The sequence below is a fragment of the Lepidochelys kempii genome, chromosome 1, assembly GCF_965140265.1.
Source record: "Lepidochelys kempii isolate rLepKem1 chromosome 1, rLepKem1.hap2, whole genome shotgun sequence".
NCBI classification, from domain to species: domain Eukaryota; kingdom Metazoa; phylum Chordata; order Testudines; family Cheloniidae; genus Lepidochelys; species Lepidochelys kempii.
Window position 1 is genome coordinate 308652737 of NC_133256.1, and position 18530 is coordinate 308671266.

Below are 18530 nucleotides of genomic sequence, written 5' to 3' on the forward strand. Positions count from 1 at the left end.
AAAAAAATCTTTTGGTGTAAGTGACCAATGCTTCAAAAAAGTTTTAGATGTCATTAAATTATTATAGTAGTCTAGCATCTGAAAGCATCTCTTTTGAATTATTTCCTATACAATCAGAATACTTGAATGGTCTTAGATATTGATAATTTAAATGAAATAGAAACAAAAACCTTAGGAAAGACTCCTGGAAAAAATATTCACATTATAGTTCCAACTCATCCATGGTGTAACTTTACTGAAGACAATGGGGTTACAGCAGAAAGGAATTTGGCCCTATGTTCTCAGTCTGACTCTCATCTTTAATTTAGGATTATTGTCTGACAGCTCCTCACAGTTATCACACAGAGTTGTCCAGAATAAAGCTCGTAAAGCACGATCCAAATCCCATTCAAGTCAATGGGAATCTTTCCATTGCCTTCAATGGGCTTTGGATCAGACCCTTAATGTTTTTAGAGGAAAGCTAGTTTTGTGATGGCACCCAAAAAACCCCAACCCCTCAACATTTTAAAATAATGTCCAGCTATGCACTCATATTACTAAATCTGATGTTAAAGTATCAGTAAAAAAGATTTTTCAGTAAAGAGAACATATTATTCTGGCAAAGAAATGAGAAATAGAGGTTTAATTGAATCCTGGTGATTAAATGTATCCATAGATTCAGTATACCCTAATTCATCAAAATGATACTATTAACCAACAAGATACTTTTCTTATACATTAACAAAATTAATGTATTAATTATATAGTCCCATATCTTAATGAACCTTTTAATGAAGATTTTTGCTTTATAATATTTATATATCCATGTAAATCAAACAAAATTATGATTAATCAATAAAGAAAGCAGTACATCATCAGTAGACCTGCTGAATATTTACATCAGAAAGTAGCCATATAAGAAATAGGAGTGTCATTTAATTGATTAAAGCCTTTACATGAAGATCATCTTCCCATTATCCCTTTAACAAATTTGTCACAAAATGTGTATCTTTACATAATATGTGTCCACACACATACACTCATATGTATATATGCACACATATAATTATGCAAACAACTATGCACTAGATATTGTTAGATAACGAGATAATTTTATGGCAATCAGTTTTCATTTATTGCCTAATTGCAAAAAAGCTTCCTACTGTTTACAAAAGTGGTAAATTAAAGATGTTTAGGGCTGGTAATAGGTTTAATCAAAGACTATGTATAATTCCCATTCTTAAAAATTAAGGTTTAGGTTTTTTTTAGTCATATGTGTGGATAATTATATTTTAATTTATTGAAATGTAAAGAGGTACTTATTTTTTAAAATATCTGCAGTATATAAAATTTGAAATGTTCAGTGCAAAGTCACCAAACATATAACTATAGCTCTGTTTGCATTAACTGTTCCCATGTTAGTAGCCTCAAAATATTTCTTTAAAACAAAAAGGGGAGGGAGTTAATACGATGATTTATTTCTCTTTTATATTCCAAGGAAAACAGAACATTCTGCATGCACATTCTGTTTAACAAAAGCTAAAATAACAAAGAGCAATAAGAAATCCTCCTGTTTTGTGGTTGCTAAAGCACTGCATATCCTTCATAAACTCTTTTTAAAAGTTCTTGAGTCCAAGGTTATATTTAGTGTCTTACCATATTATTATTATAAAAAAGATTTTTGACCCTGATGCACTGTTAGAAAGCTAACCACTTCCTCTTGAGTGCCAATTACTTTGTACAGATGTACCTTCAGGCCTTTTCATTTGATTCAGTGCACAACTCACAGACACAAAATTAGTCCTTTAACTTTTTCTGTACATAGTTGGTACACTACCAAAGAAAACCGTAATTTTAAAAGGGTTTCAAAAGAAAGAAAGTGCCATCAAAAAAGTTATTTTTTAAATTGTACAAAATAACCTATAGAAATCTGTTCATTGTTATATCTGGGCAACCTTGACTGGTTAGTTAAATGGAAATGAAAGTAAAAAAAGTGTTGTATTTACTTGCGAGGGCTCACAATTTTGAAGAGCAGGTGCTAGCAAACTTCGATGCCTAGAGTAATTGATCACAACTCCAGACCTCCTAAAGTTAAAAATATGGCATTAACAAGTTAGGAGATCTGATTCTGATGTTAATGACACCATTTTTACACCAGTGTAATTCCACTAACTTCCATGTAGTCACTCCTGACTGTCACTGTTTTAAATTAAATCAGGATCAGAGGGACAGCTTTAAAAAAATTACACAAAACAAAACAGGAAAAGCCACCTCAAAAATGCAATATAAAATAAACAGTGAAATGTGAAGAGTAAATATTGACACACACTTTCTCACCCCAATTTCCCCTATTAATAATACTCCAGATTTGGGGGGAAAACATTCATTTTGGCAGAGTGATCACATTTTTCCTGTTTTCTTGTAATAATTAAAAATATATTTCTAACTACCAATTATTGCATGTAATTTATACAGGTTTTATGCTCATAGAGCGAACTTTGGCTCAGCTGATTAAAACCCCCATAATTCTATTGCCTTTTCCCCCTGTGGTTTTGATTCTATTCTTTGTTTTTTTTAACTTTCCTAGTCCATGACAGAAGAGAGAATTACAAGATAGATGACATAATGTCTGACATCTGGCAAGCTGAATTTGTACCTTAAAATGCCTGTACAGGTGTTAGTAAATCCTACCACAGAGGTTTCCATTTTTATTAAAGCCTTCTGTTTTATTCAGCCCTCCCTAGAGGAGCTGATAAACTACAGTTCAGAGTCAGTTTGGGTCTATTCTGTTCTTTATTGAGTGGCACAGCAGTAGTCTTCAAGTGTATAATTTTCAAATTTGAAGCCAATCGATTGGAATCCTTTATCCCAACTACAAGCACAGTTATTGAATGAGTTAGGAAGAAAAGGCCACTTTGTTAACAACTATTTCTCACTTTTTCATTTCTTTTATTCCATTTTGTACTCACCAAACAAGAATAGGAATCATTCAATCTATGATCCAAGGTCTGCCTCTGAAGTAGTCTAAAGAGGGAAGCATGGTCAAACTTGCAGGGATTAGCAGAAATAAACTCATCCATCCCATGTTTCTGAGCACGATCTGCATCTGTTCAGAGACAGGAAAAACCATACAGTACAGTTCATGTATATGTATATTCTTTTAATTAATGGCCTATGGCTCTCAGAAAATGAAGAAGATTCTTGCAAGCATTAAAAACTGAGGGCTGAATTACATCAACGGGTGCATGCAGGTGACTCCAATTATAGAATCTTGTCTTAAATTGATCTAGCAAATAGTTTTATTGAATTTTTTTTTTTTAAATCTGGGCACCACACAGATTAACTGTAACAATGGGTAATTAAGTTGCCTGCAACTGACAGCACAAACAGCTCTTTTTTCCTTGTACTGTTCCAATCAAACATAAATGATCCAGCTAAGGCCCAGAATTAAACCAGTGCTTGACCAAACCCAGTTTAGAAAACCTATTTGCAAATGCAATACAGGATATTTAAAATAATTCTGACAGTATGATTCTTTTATTGTACCTTTTTAAACATCACAGATTATAAAATACTCTTGAGTGTAAACAATTTATTTCTAGGGTTTCTTGTTTACATGAGGCCCTCTTGCTAATTTTAGTAAGATTACCAAATAAATAGCCTTCCTCCATTGCAATAAAAGTTTATGCATTTATTTATCGATGTAGGAAAGAGTATGTCCACTGCACATCAAAGTAACACTCATGGAAAACATTCACCATTGCTAGAAGCCCATTTCCCAAATGGCAAACTGGAGCAGAAATGAACACATTGGGTTGAGCTAGGTCATTTCCAGCCTTCTTTTTGTACTCCGCTTTTAATGAGACAAACCTAAATGTAGTAATGGCAAAGAGCTTCTTCAACCTCCAAGCAAAGAGTAATGAAAAAAGGGAGCAGTATTTTTGTGTAAATACATAGAGAAAACATGCCATTCCAAATGGCACTTCAATCAAAGGCCCAAATTTATTGTTCTTCACAGATTGCATCTTTCAACGCCTTTGAACCCCGCGGGTTTATCAAAAGACAAGCTCTAATGATTGCTTTCATTAATGGTATGTTTTGTCAAAGTCCTCAATGTGAATTATCTACCAAGTATGGACAGAAAAAGCCTTACAGTGCCCAAAAGGACTAGTTATGTATTAGCACATTAGCTCTGCTAGATTCTATAGACTATATTGGGGTGAACAGTCCTATCAACTTAAAAATTGACTTTCCCTTACAATAGGATCTCAGCCTTTGTTCCTTTAAATTCAAATATGTCTCTTTATGCTTGTTACTAGAAAACTAGAATCCTAAATGTATCCTAAATGTAATTTTGATAACTGCATGGTACAAACCTAAAATTTCTAAAGAAAGGGAGACAAAAGTTTATTGATTAAACCCAATTATAGAGTCGGGTTCATAATAAAACTCAATATTGATCTGCGGGCATGATGCTAACATAATCAGTCACATTTAGAAATTTAGCCCCAGATCATATTGATCCATGTCAAGTCCAACTTTCAGCTGTATTTGTAGATGGAAGAATTATTTAATTCAAGCTGAAGGATCTGCAGCATCATATCTTGAAAAGATGCACAACTAATTCATATCACTTGGCTTTGCATTGTCAAATCAAGAGTCAAATCCATGTGACAGATTTCACCAAGGTGGATGTAGCAAATAAACAGTGTGACAGTACATTGATGATTTAAGGTATAAGATGATCATCTACAGAAACAGCAGCATATTATTTCTTAGCATTTAAGAAGCAACAGCATGTCTGATTAAACACCTTTTAAAAAGATTAACATTTGTTTTCTGAATACAAGTGGCCTACCATTAATCACAAACTTAGACTGTATTTCACACACAGTAATTTGAAGTGTCCTTTCTTAAATATAAGTGGTAAATAGTTTAAACTTATTTAAAATATTAATTTGAAGAGATACACTTGGGCATCAACAAGATTACATTTGATTCCAAGTATTAAACTATGTTGTGAAATTATTTTGAATATTGTTTCCAAAATATTCTACATCGATAGAAATATTTCCCCAGACACAATCCATATAAATGTAATACATAGATTTTTTCTGCATTTCTTAGTAAGCATTGCTTCTGGTATAAATATCTACTTTACTGAGTCTTTTTTTAAAAAACATTACAGCAGGTCACAGAAAAAAGAATACATAATGTTCTTTTGTGCTGTGTCTCTTGTGCATAGCATGTACCCAGCAGCAGCTTGCTTAAGCTTTTGAGACTTAATTCTTCTCTGCATAATTACAGGTATGAGATCTTTTTTCTTATTTTTAAAAAAGCAAATATTTCTTTTGATAATTAATTTGAAATTAGTGGCATGTGTGTTGTTACACAAGCCTTTGACCTAACATCCAGATGCATTATTATGGACACTTGAACATGAATGAAGTCCCACTGAAATCAGTGGAGTCTGTGATAGCAGACCCAGATGCAGGATAAGTTGGGAAAACCAAAACAAAGTTTTCAGATATACATACTTATTGGTACTTAGTCCTAAGGCCCATTTCCTACCAATATTTGCATTTTATATTTTTCTTCAAAAGTCAATAAAAAACCTTAAGTTACTAATATCAAACAATAAATATATCACTCAAGATTTTAAAAAAGAAAAGAATAGTTAAAAACTTACCTTTGCCAGCTACAGGTGAGCAGGAAATAATAATAATAATAAAAATAGTTTGTGTCACATACAATATCCCATTTACTTTACAGTGTTTACACTCTAGTAACTGTTCATCTTTTCCCCACTAAAATAAAGCTGAACTGCATAATTAAAAACATAAGAACTTGTTTGGAAGATTAAAAGACAGGGATAAATATTTTATGCCTGTGGTTTAAAAATGTGATTAGCACTACATTTTAGCATTATTTAGAATAAAAATTTGCTCCATCAGATCCTTGAAGCAATGAGTTTGAGACTTTCTGGTTTGCCCACCAAGGTAAAAAAATGACACCATGACCACCATAATGATATAATAAAAATGCAATTCCTTTTTAACTTCTATTCACTCCCTTGACTTTATGGAGAAAAAAACATAAGGAGGACTGAAATTGCTCCTGTTTATTTTCAGTTCATGTTTGACCCCCCCCCAGCAATACTATCTGCGTCATCTCTGGATTAGGTACATGTGAAATTAACGTGCCCTTTTCTGTTCAGGAACCATAAACAGGTTAATTGTTTAATTTAATGGACCACAGGGCTTGGTCTAACTCTCACTAAAAATCAATGAAAAGGCTTCACTGATTTCAACAGGAGTTGATTCAGGCCCTTAGTCTTCAGTGAAGGTTTCCGGCACATTTGGAAAAAAGAAGCTGGTTCACAAATAAAAATAAGCTAGGAGTGACTGAAAATGAAGCACTATCATGGGTCACTATGGCATTTTTTAATGATTCAAATTCAAATATAGTAATAGGTGAAGTTTTATTTTTTAAAATAAATAAGAATTAAATCCTCCCCTTTATATTCTAAAAAGAGTTTTAAATGTCCAACAAAATATTTCCCAGTTCACCTTTATTATACAAAATATTTGTGTATATATTGATAAAACCTGGTATCAGAATGATGAATTACAGTATAAAGGAACCCGAGATTACAGAAGACTTTCGGTAGATATAGGGCAACTGTTAAAGAGTATGAGACATACCAATATTTTAAAAGTCTGCTAATAGATTGCTTTAAACTTTTGTGGTCTAAAGATATGTGGGTATTTATTCAAAGCTGCTCATATCCAATTTTTTTTTTAAATTAATATGTTTCGAGAAAAGCCATCTTTAAATTTAAGAAGTAGACCCAGATTCAGCAAAGCACTTATGCACGTGCCTAACTTGAAGCAACCTTACTTATGGATAGGCTTTGCAAAAATAGAAGTAAAGTAAAACCATAACTCCTGATTTCACCCAGCTGTTAATATGAAGTCAACGGAAATTCAGCATGTGCTTAATGTTAAGCATGTGTTTCAGTGTTTGCTCAAGCAGGATGGACTAAAGTACATGTTTAAGTGCTTTGCTAAGTCAAGGCATTAATCAGTAAAAGCATGTGTCGTTTCTTTGAAATTAGCTTTTCTCTTCAACCCACAGTGACTTCGAACAGAATATGACAGCAGAGTCAGCATGACTTGGGCTGCATCAGCGGGAGTGTGATTATATGAGAGACTGGTAGCATCGCCTATATTAAGGTTGCTCAACACTTGCCACTATAAGATTTTGATTCCAGTTGCTTATAATTCTGTACAACTTTAACTCTTTGAAACATATGAAATTGCATATGCCGGGTTTCTGCCTCAGATTGGTATTTTTTGGGGGAAAACTTCAGCCGAAATGGTTCAGCCATTTCCAAGAACGAGGCTAGGGAAAAATAAGTTGTTTTGCCTATGTTAAAATATTCTGGTGCTTTCTAGCCCCTTCATGCCTTGTCTGAATGCTTTGAAGATTTAACACATAATTTAGTAACCTCTGGGAATGTATGGAAGTCTTGCAGCCCATCTAGACCATCCACCTCTCTATCTTATGCTTGTATTAACATATTTTTATAATATATTTGGGTGCACACAAAAGCAGATTATAAAGCTAATGGATTGATGAGGGTAAAATAATGCTTTCCTATTGATCATTGTAATGGTTCACACTTAGAAAAATATATTCTACACCAGATGCTATCTCCATGGCAATATGTGGTTCAACTTTAACCCGTATACAGTTAATTGTTATATTTTCATAATTTACAATAGCAACAATGACCTCCAAATCAGACATTCTCTGGTTGCTAATGATACTCTGAGTTAAAGAGCTTTCAGCTAAGAACAAACTATCAGGAAACATCCTCCTTGTGAATCACTCCTGCTTAATCTTCCCTGAGGGAGCCACTCCATGCTTCACTTATTAAAAACCAAACGCGAACCAAAAAACCCCAAAACCTTACACAGCTGTGATAATTCCATGTGGACATTTCCTCCTTTTGGATTCATCTTCTGTGCTTGACTTGCAGGAATGGGTTTATATGACTGGCCTGTTGCTCTGTACATTGCTTGAACCCATAGTATTCTATCCTGGTCATCATCACTGGCGAATATTACCGTATCTCCTTCTTTAACAGCATTGAAAAACATTTGACCACCCTGAAGACCTGCAAAAATAGATTGCAAAATAAATTATTAGTGCACAATGGCACCAGTGATTTTTAATGTGACTATTAAATACATATTTAGTATATTAACTAACTGGATGCCAATATTTTTAAGATCATCAAATGAATTAAATAGGTATTTGTGCTCAAGAAGCATGAGAAAACTTGCAGCACAGCCATTAAATGGTAGTATGTAGACATAATATATACAGGCCATGCAAAGATTATCCCAAATCCTAATCTGTTCCCCATTGGAGTCAAGAATGAGAGAGACTAATAAATAATAATAATAATACTGAGCACTCATATATCACTTTTCATCTACAAACCACTGCACAAACAAACTAATCAGGCCTCTCAACATCTCTGGTGTGCAGGTAATTTTGATCATTCCTATTTTCATGTCCAGAAATTGAGGCAGAGATGTTAACTGACTTGCTCAATCAGGATTATAACCTATGAGTTCCTGGCTTCTGATTCTGGTGTAAATTTACTAGACCATGCCAACTCTTGCAATGTTGAAGTCTGTGGGTTTAGATTAACAGACTTCATTCAGTAGAGTCCTGCTGAGTTCTCTGTCTGTCAATCTTTACTATCAATACTAACAATATAAAAAGAAAGGGGAAGATATTGGTTTACTGTGTTTCCCTGAGAGGTGTGTTTTTGTTTTAGTGCAAATGGCTCCGTGACCTTTTGGACACCTTAGTTTGAATTTTTTGATTTTCTTTCTTTCAACAAACTTCCTTTATTTCTAAAGCATGATTTTCTCACTTGAAAATCCCAGAGTAGTAACTGTAAAACCTTCAGCCACTGGCAGAAAATCAACGTTATCCTGTTGACTGACAGAAACATGAAAGATAATAAGAAAGTAAAATGAATCTGCTATTGTACATACTCTGTAAGACTTTTGTAATAGCATGAAGAGTACCTGTGTGAGGAGCTGTATAATCCACAGTGTATCCTTCAAGCTGCATTAATTCCTGAGGCTCAGATTTCTTTTCTCTGTAACTGCACATTGCAAATGTGTACTGGCTTACCTGAATAAGAACAGGAGTTTTGGTTTGTTACATTGCATTTCATAGGTTTACATACCAGCAGACAATTGACTGGTGTTATACAACACAAATAACAAGACACATATACAGAAAGCAGAAGAAATGCTACTTCACATCTTTTAAATGCTCAAACTGAGGGGGTGAGAAAGTGCCATAAATCATCCTCTCAAGAGGATCAGTTGCCAAAAGAATAGAAGCAGACTACCTTGTGGAAAAGAAACTGCTGACACACAATCAACCAGTGGAGATAAATGAGTGTGCAGTCTGGTCACTCCTAATCAATAGAGGTAAGAGCTACCTATATAGTATGGGGAAGAAGAGAACCCAAGTTTCACATGGGGCTGGGGAAAGAAAGCTCTGATATAAAGTATAATAATAATGGAATGTGGGTAGCTAAATTCCTGTACACTGCTTTGAAAATGTACTGCATTGTTTTAATTATTATTTGTTGTTTTACAGTAGCTGTCAGGGCCCCCAAAAAGATTGGCCCCATTGTGGTGGGGTACATGCACATGTTAACTGAACAGTCCCTGCCTGCAGAGGTTACAATCTAAATGAACAAGACAGATAAGTGGAGTATGATCCAATTTTACAGATGGGGAACTAGGCTCAAAAAGATTAATGACTTATCCAGTGTCACAAATGCAGTCTATGGTAAGGCAGGAACAAAACCTAAATATCCTGAGTTCCAGTCAAATACCTTAACCACAAGACCAACCCTTCAGCTGTTTAATTTTTCACATAAATGAACTAAGGATAAATTAAATTATAAAGTGCATATGTACATATATGAGATTCTGTATGCAAATTTTGTATATTATCTGTTACTTAAAATATTTATTTAATTTAGTCCGATACATCTATAAATATTAAAATAAGCAGCAAATGCTGGATAAGAGCCAGATTCTTTTACTCACACTGAACAGCAACCTCACTCCTCAAGCTTGGTCCATCAATTTAGATGGGACTACCCTAGGAGTAAGGTAGAGCTCAACATAAGTAAGGGTGGCAGAATCTGGCCAAAATGGTTAAAATTTTCTTTCACACAGATTCACAGATTTTAAGGCCATACGGGACCATTATGATCAGCTATTCTGACCTCCTGAACCACACAAGCCTTAGAACTTTACCCAGTTATGCAGAAAGTCCATAATTTTTGTCTGAGCTAATGCATATCATTTAGAAAAATAATGAGTCTTGATTTACAAAGACTACAGGTGATAGAGAATCTACCACATCCCAAAGTAAGTTGTTCCAACAGTTAATTACCCTCACGGCTAAAAAATTACATTTTATTTCTAGCCTGAATTTATTTAGCTTCTGTTTCCAACTGTTAGATCTTGTTGTGCCTTTTTCTGCCTAGATCTACTATAAGAAGAACTCTTCCCCATGCAGATAGTTGTAGACCAGGATCAAGTCATTTAACTTTCTCCTGGATAATCTAAATATATTTTGTACTTAAGTCTCTCAACTAAAAGGCATGTTTTTTCAGACTGCAAATCATCCTTGCAGCTCTTTTCTGAACCCCCTTAATTTTTCAACATCCTTTCTGAAGTGTTGACACCAGAACTGGGACAACATAACAGTGATGGTCTACTAATACCATATTCAGAGACAATACCACCTCTCTACTTCTACTTGATATTCACTTGCTTATACACCCAAGGATCATATTTGCTCTCTTAGCTACAGCATTGCACTGGGACCTCACGTTCAATTGGTTATCTACCATGACACTGAAGTCCTTTTCAGCATCACCAAATCCCAAGATACGGACCCCCAGCTGAATGTTCCTGCATTTGGCTATACGCTAAAACACATGTTGTTCTTACCAGCTGATCCAGTTTGTTCTGTATCCATATCGGTCTTCTCAGACTAGCAGCTTTAAATAACAATATCACACCAATGACTTGCATCATAAAGGTAGTTAGTAATTAACTAATTGTGATAATGTTTATATTCCAGTTTTTTCCTGCAGTTACTGTACACCTGTGAAGACATCGTGAATTACTTGGTACTAGGCTCACTCCTAATATCTCCTGCACCGATTTGCATCATAAGGTGGTCTCCTAAGGACTGTGCAACATAGTCTGTTGGCTTTACTTACATTTTTCTAAAGGGACATTTCTCAAAATCAACGTTAAGTTTTATATTTTGTTTAAATATATAAAACCTAAACTTTTTCAAATCCTAAAACAAAGAGAATAAAATAATAGAAAATCTTTCAGAAAACATGGGGACACAGGAATTGCCTCATTGGATTACATCAATGGTCCATTTAGTCTGCTACCTATCTCTGTCAGTGGCCACATGAGAAGCTAAACAGGAAGGTGGAAAACCCTCATTGTGGACAACAGAACAATAACATGCATAGGGAACAAATATTTAATAATAGGCTCTTTAACATAGTTGAGAAAGGTATAACAAGATCCAATGACGGGAAGTTGAATCTAGACAAATTCAGATGGGAAATAAGGCATAATTTTGAGAGCAATGAACAACTGGAACAATTTACCAAGGGTTGTGGTGCATTCTACACCACTGACTACTTTTAAATCCAGACTAGATTTTGTTCTAAAAGATATATTTGAGAAATTATTTTGTGGAACTTCTAAGGCCTGTGGTAGGTTAGATGATCACAATGGTCCCTTCTGGACTTGGAATCTACAAATTTATGAAAATATACATTTTGTTGTTTCTTCATAAACAAAAGCTGGAAAAGTGGTGAAATACATTTTCAAGTAATTGGGCTAAAGGAAGTTTCCCCTGATAATTCAGAAAATAACTGTCAAAAATGTGAAGTCTGAAGTTAGAGAAAAGATATTTTCAGATAAAAATAGAACTGATCTATCTTCTTAAATAGCTATATTAGGTTGTACTGCTTAATTTGTAATGAAAGATGTGCCAGGGCTCAAGCAAATTTTTTACATTAACAACTCATGCAGCAAGCCCAGAAGTGCCAGGTCTATGAACTGCCAAGCGTAGAGGTGCTGGGGCTCAACCAGGGCAAGCTCTGGCACAAATTAAGCACTGTTATGTAGGAAGAAATGTAAATTTCTTGTCTGTAACTGGAGTTCTCGGCAGCTCATAATTTCCACAGAACCAAATATCAGGGTCTCATACACGTGCTTAATTAGCTTGCATGTTAAAGTTTATTCATAACAAAATGCAAAGCTACTATACGTTTTTGTTTATTACAAACCTGAAAATGGTCTGTAAAACAATTTCACCAAGGTATACCAATTTTTAAAAGGAAACCCAGCCCATAAGGTGAAGCATTCCCCACCAGAAGGCAGGGGGAAGGGAAAAGACAAGTTTTCACTACCCCCACCTCTATTAGAGAGGGAAGATTTGGGGGACATACGGCTCCAACAGTCTCCCATATCTTCTCAGCAGTTCCAGACTCTAGGAGGTGGAGTATAGCATTCAAAGCTTGACTGCCAGGTGGAAATGAGCACATCTTGGCAGTACCTTCATGGTCCAGGACTACAGTTACAGAGAGAATATACTTCGTAATTGATCCGTGGACTTTCTGACCTTTGGAAACCTTGAGGGCCCAAACAGACAATTACCTGTTTGGTAATTAGAGATGGATAGGGTTGCCAACCCTCCCAGTTTCGCTGGGAGTCTCCTGAAATCATGCTCTATCTCCTGGAGGCTACTTCAGCCAAACCAGGAGATTTTGGGGCATTAAAAGGCCAACACGGCAGCAGGGCTAAGGCAGGCTCCCTTACCCGCTTACTCCCTTACTCCTCAGCACCGCTCCCAGAAGCGCCTGGCATCGTCCCTGTGGCCCCTGGGAGGCAGGTGGTTTCCAAGTGCTGCCCCCACCCTGAGTGTCGACTCCGCAGCTCCCATTGGCTGGGAACTGTGGAAAATGGGAGCTGCGGGGGCGGTACCTGTGGGCAGCGACGCATGGAGACCCCCTGTCCCCGAACCTAGGAGCCGCTGCCAGAGGGATGTGCCGGTCGCTTTCGGGAGCCGCCTGAGATAAGTGCCGACCTCCTCACCCCCTCCCACACCCCAAACCCCAGCCCCAGCCCAGAACCCGCACCCCCTCCTGCATCCAAACTCCCTCCCAGAGCCCACACCCTGCACTTCAACCCTCTGCCCCAGCCTAGAGCCGCACCCAAATTCCCTTCCAGAGCCCTACCCCACACTCCCTCCTGCACCCAAACTCCCTCCCAGAGCTTGCACCCCACACGCCCTCCTGTACCCCAACCTCCTGCTTCAGCCCAGAGCCTGCACCCTGCATCCAAACTCCTTCTCAGAGCCCGACCCCACACCTGCTCCTGCACCAAAACTCCCTCCCAGAGCCCGCACCCTGCACCCCCTGCTGCACCCAAACTCCCTCCCACAGCCCACACCCTCTCCCACACCGCAACCCCCTACCCCAGCTTGGTGAAAGTGAGTGAGGATGGAGGAGAGCGAGCAACGAAGGGAGGACGGATGGAATGAGTGGGAGGTGGGGCCTCAGAGAAGGGGTGGGACAGGGCATGGCCTCGGGGAAGTGGTGGAGCAAGGGTTTTTGGGTTTGCGCGATTAGACAACCCTAGGGATGGAGGGCGCCCATGGTCTGAGGGAGTTGTGAAAATAGTTTTGTAGACACTGTATATATAAAACCTAATAGGAGAGAGTGGATAATCAGCAGGCAGGTACAGAGCCACATCATAAAGGGAGCTTGAGGATTATAGTTTCCTAGGGAATATTTAAAATAGTTTTAAGAATAACATACATGATTCAAAATCCTAAAGTTGTGCAAACTGTTAGCCTATGTAACATTAACAATGTTAACCTCCCATTCCTTGCATACCCTTCCTTCCTACGGTCTGTTACACTCATCCAGTGAGTTTTGTCTTCCATGAGATTTTAAGATTTTTGAGTTGGTGACCAAGTCTTCCTATGTATTATACAATGCTCAGCAAAACTTGACCCTGATCCTGATTTGAATCTGTGGGCGCTATAATAGTTTATATAAATCCAAATAATAAAAAACAAATAAAAGTTAATTAAGACTATTACAATCTATAAACTATGAAGGCTGCTGATGTATGATTATTGAAATATCATTGATGGACAATTGGGTAACTTGATCTGCTCAGCTAAAGAAGTGAAGGTGTTTGGTTTTCATGTATATTCCAAAAACATTGTTTTAGTTGCATCAGTTTTTGTCTCATCAGGAATCCGTGCTCCTGCCACAACGTTATTGTTATTAGTGTTAATTATTTTTGCAGCAGTCAAAAGTGTGCAAGGTGCTTAGTAGAACAAATAAGAGACAAGTCCCTACTAAAAAGGGCTTACAATAAGGAGGAAAGAAAAAATATCTTATTTTTGTTCACTGCTACCCTTTTAAATATATGTTAAACCCTCCCTCACCATTCCAAGCTAGAGTAATGCTGTGTATTCACTTGGATATGAACAACACACCACAACTGTACCCATCTGGTATGTAATTTTGAGCTCACATTTGCTATTTTTCCACATATTTTTTCATGAATCACATATTGCCATTTACAGACAGACTCGTCAATAGCCACTGGTACTAATTATAGTAATGATCCCCCCCCACCACAGAAAACTGTGACTGAACCTGAGCCACAGTCCCCTTCCCTATACTCCCATCTGGGTCACTACAGATTCTCTTTGCTGTCTCACAACAAGGTGGCAGATTGTTTGGGCTGGAATTAGGGTGGCACAGGTGTTACCTCCTGCTATAAATTCTTTAGTTACCCTATTTCCCTTATGTTTTACTGGATATTTAACTGATGCAATCATACTCTCAAGCCCAACAATATACTGTACTGCTAATAAAAAATCCTTCTTACAGTATAATAGTAAAGCAAAATTATACATTTAATCTAAAATATTTTCAAATTGTAAAAGTTCCTAGGAAAAAAGATTTAAAAATAAATCTACAAAATCAACACTCACTGGGCTCTGTGATTATAAAGTGTGCGCCCACTTTCTTTTGTTGTAGTGCACTGTCACATTTTTATGTATAAAATCTATGAGGCCAGGATTTCAAGGGCCACCTTGAGGACGAATTTCTGGACTAATGCCCTATGAAACCAATGTTATACCTGAGACACATCAATGATATTTTCATCCTCTGAACAGACACCCTAAACTCCCTCACAGATTTCCACCAAAACGTCAATAACCACTAACCACCCATCAAACTAGAACACTCCCACACCAGGATCAACCTCCTGGACACCACAGTCAACTTCAACAATGAAATCCTACAAATAACTATATACAAGACACCCACAGGACCACCACACCTCCCTTCACCAATCTAGTAACCACCCCAGTCACACAAAAAAATCTGTTATCTACAGCCAGACACTCAGATACCACAGAATATGCTCCGAGGAGATAGTTCAGGATACACACCTTAACTCACTTAAAACCGCCTTCAGCAAACAAGGACACTCCTCCAGAGAAGTAGGTCAGATCATGGAATGGGCCACCCAAATATCCCACGAGAACCTGCTTCATAATGGGAAAAAAACCATTCTGACCACACACCCATAGTTGTCACCTACCACCCTACACTGGGACCGATATGGGGCTATCATTAAACAACTACAACACATAGTCGATGGGGACCCCATCCTGAAATACTTCCAGAATCCCCTCTTCTGGCCCTCATACAAGCCCGCAACCTCATCATCGCTCATCATCAGAAGCAAGGTCCCCACAGACGAGGACACAGCAACTCAAAGTGGCACAAGATCCTGCCAGAACAACAAAATCTGCAGACATAACCCCACTGCTACCAATACCCCCCGCAACTCATCTTTCAAGATCCAGGGGTCCTACATGTGCCTATCACAACAGGTAGCGTACTTCATCCAGTGCACTGCATGCCTCAATATCAGCTACATGGGTGAAATGAGACAATCACTACGCTCTTGAATGAACTCACACAGAAAATAATAAAACACAAAAACACCATATCACCTGTGGGCAAACACTTTTCACAAAGCAATCACTACATATTTGACCTCTCAATCTTCATCCTCAAAGGAAACCTGCACAAAACCTTCAAAGGATGAGCCTAGGAGCTTTAATTCATAACTTTGCTAGTCACTGAAAACCATGGACTTAATACAGAAATGGATTTATGGTTTATTATAACAATCTGTAACCCACTAACCCTCCCCTCTCCCTTTGTTTGTCCTATGATTGCAAAGGTATTAATTGGCCACTTCACTTTGAATGGTCTCTTAGAACATGTCAACTATTTACTCTAAACCAGTGGTTTTCAACATTTTTTCATTTGTGGACCCCTAACGAATTTGGAATGGAGGTGCGGACCCCTTTGGAAATCTTAGATATAGTCTGTGGACCACCAGGAATCCGCTGATCAGAGGCTGTAAACCACTGTTCTATGGTAACAATGACCTTTTCCCAGACCCTTTAGATACAGTCTGCGGACCCCCAGAGGTCACAGCTCTAAACAACCTGTTCCACCTTTAGCTGCGATACTCTGAGTACCTTTCCCAGACCTGAAGAAGAGCTCTGCGTGGCTCAAAAGCTTGTCTCTTCCACCAAAAGAAATTACTCCAATAAAAGATATTACCTTACTCACCATGTCTCTCTATGCAAAAAAATTTGCACCTCCTGTGTGGCTCATGCCCTTGCAGAATTCTCCTACCCAGGAGATAGGGTGTGGGTACTGCTAGTTCACGGAGAAACTTGAAGAGCATATAAGAACCTTCCTCTTTTTCTTACATTTTTGAGATAGAGCTTAGGATACATGACTGAGTTGGTGAGATGAGACTACAGAAAGCTACAGAACTCAACAACAATATATACAAAACTAAAGCTACTAGTTTATATTTATAGCTTGGTTGAATGTTCATAAATTCATAGATTTTAAAGCTAACGTGACCACTGCAATAATCTAGTCTGACCTCCTGCTTAACACAGGCCCACAGGACTTCCCTGAATTCTTTTCTTTTTGAATTGGAACATATCTTTTCCAATCTTGATTTAAAGATTTGTAGTAACAGAGAACCTGCCACAACCCTCATAAACTGTTCCAATGGTTAATTACTCCCACTGTTAATATTTGTGTCTTGTTTCTAGCTTGGATTTATCTAGCTTCAACTTCCAGCCACGGGATTTTATTATACCTTTGTCTGCTAGACTGTAAAGCCTTCTATTATCATATTTCTGTTCCTCATCTAGATATCTATAAATTGTGATCTAATCATCCCTTAGTCTTCTCTTTGTTAAGTTAAACAGATTGAACTCTTCAAGTCTCTCATTATAAGGCATGTTTTCCAATCCTTTAATCATTCTCATGGTTCTTCTCAGAACCCTCTCCAATTTATCAACATCCTTCTTGAATTGTGGACTCCAGATTTAGACACAGTATTCCAGTAGTGGGCACACCATTGCCAAACACAGAGGTAACATAGCCTACTCAAGATTCTCCTGTTTGTACATCCAAAGATTGTGCTAGGCCCTTTGGCGAAAGTGTCACACTGGGAGTTCATGTTCAGCTGATCATCCACCACAATGCTCAAATCTTTTTCAGAATTCCAAGGATAGAGTTCCTCACCCGGTAAGGATGGCCAACTATCCCCTACTACCACACAACTAAGTCAACACAGCTCATGGATTTCTTGTAGGCATCATAGAGGAAGTGGATCTTAAGGAAGAGAGGTTAGTGAGCCTTACAAATTATTTCTCAATATAGGAAGTTTTAGACATACAGACATCACATACTTCGTCCTGTGTCAAATTCATCCCTAGGTGGCTGAAGAGGGAAGTCCAAGCACCACATTTAGAAATTGGTAGGTGAGATCATTGGTAGTAAAATATTAACTCTAACCATAAGAATATAAGAATGGCCATCTAGATCAGTGACCTGTTTCTGACAGTGGCCACTGCCAGATACTTCCGCGGGAGTAACAGAACAGGGCAATTTCAAGTGATCCATCCCCTGGCGTCTAATACCAGTTTTTAGCAGATGGAGGTATAGGGACACCCAAAGCACTTTGTCCCTGATCATCTTGGCTAATAGCCATTGGTGGACCTATCATCCATGAACTTAGCTAATTCTTTTCTGAAACCAGTTATATTTTTGGCTTTCACAATATCCCACAGCAAAGAGTTCTCCAGGTTGATCACGCATTGTGTGAAGAAGTCCTTTTTATGTTTTAAATCTGCTGCCTATTAATTTCATTGTGTGACCCCTACTTCTTGTGTTATGGGAAGGGGTAAGTAACACTTCCCTATTCACTTTTGCTATTCCATTCATGATTTTGTAGATCTCTATCATATCCCCCTTAATTGTC

General features: G+C 37.5%; 1 protein-coding gene across 23 annotated transcripts in view; it reads right to left on the reverse strand.

The window, feature by feature from the left end:
* CADPS2 (calcium dependent secretion activator 2) overlaps positions 1 to 18530 on the reverse strand; it is a 585486-nt gene that overhangs the window by 169064 nt on the left and 397892 nt on the right. For all 23 annotated transcript variants that reach the window (XM_073328224.1, XM_073328216.1, XM_073328226.1 and 20 more), the window contains 3 exons: positions 9090 to 9198; positions 7958 to 8161; positions 2949 to 3085 (listed from right to left, as the gene is read on the reverse strand). In XM_073328224.1, the coding sequence (XP_073184325.1) occupies positions 2949 to 3085; positions 7958 to 8161; positions 9090 to 9198 (450 nt within the window). The remainder of the gene's footprint in view (positions 1 to 2948; positions 3086 to 7957; positions 8162 to 9089; positions 9199 to 18530) is intronic.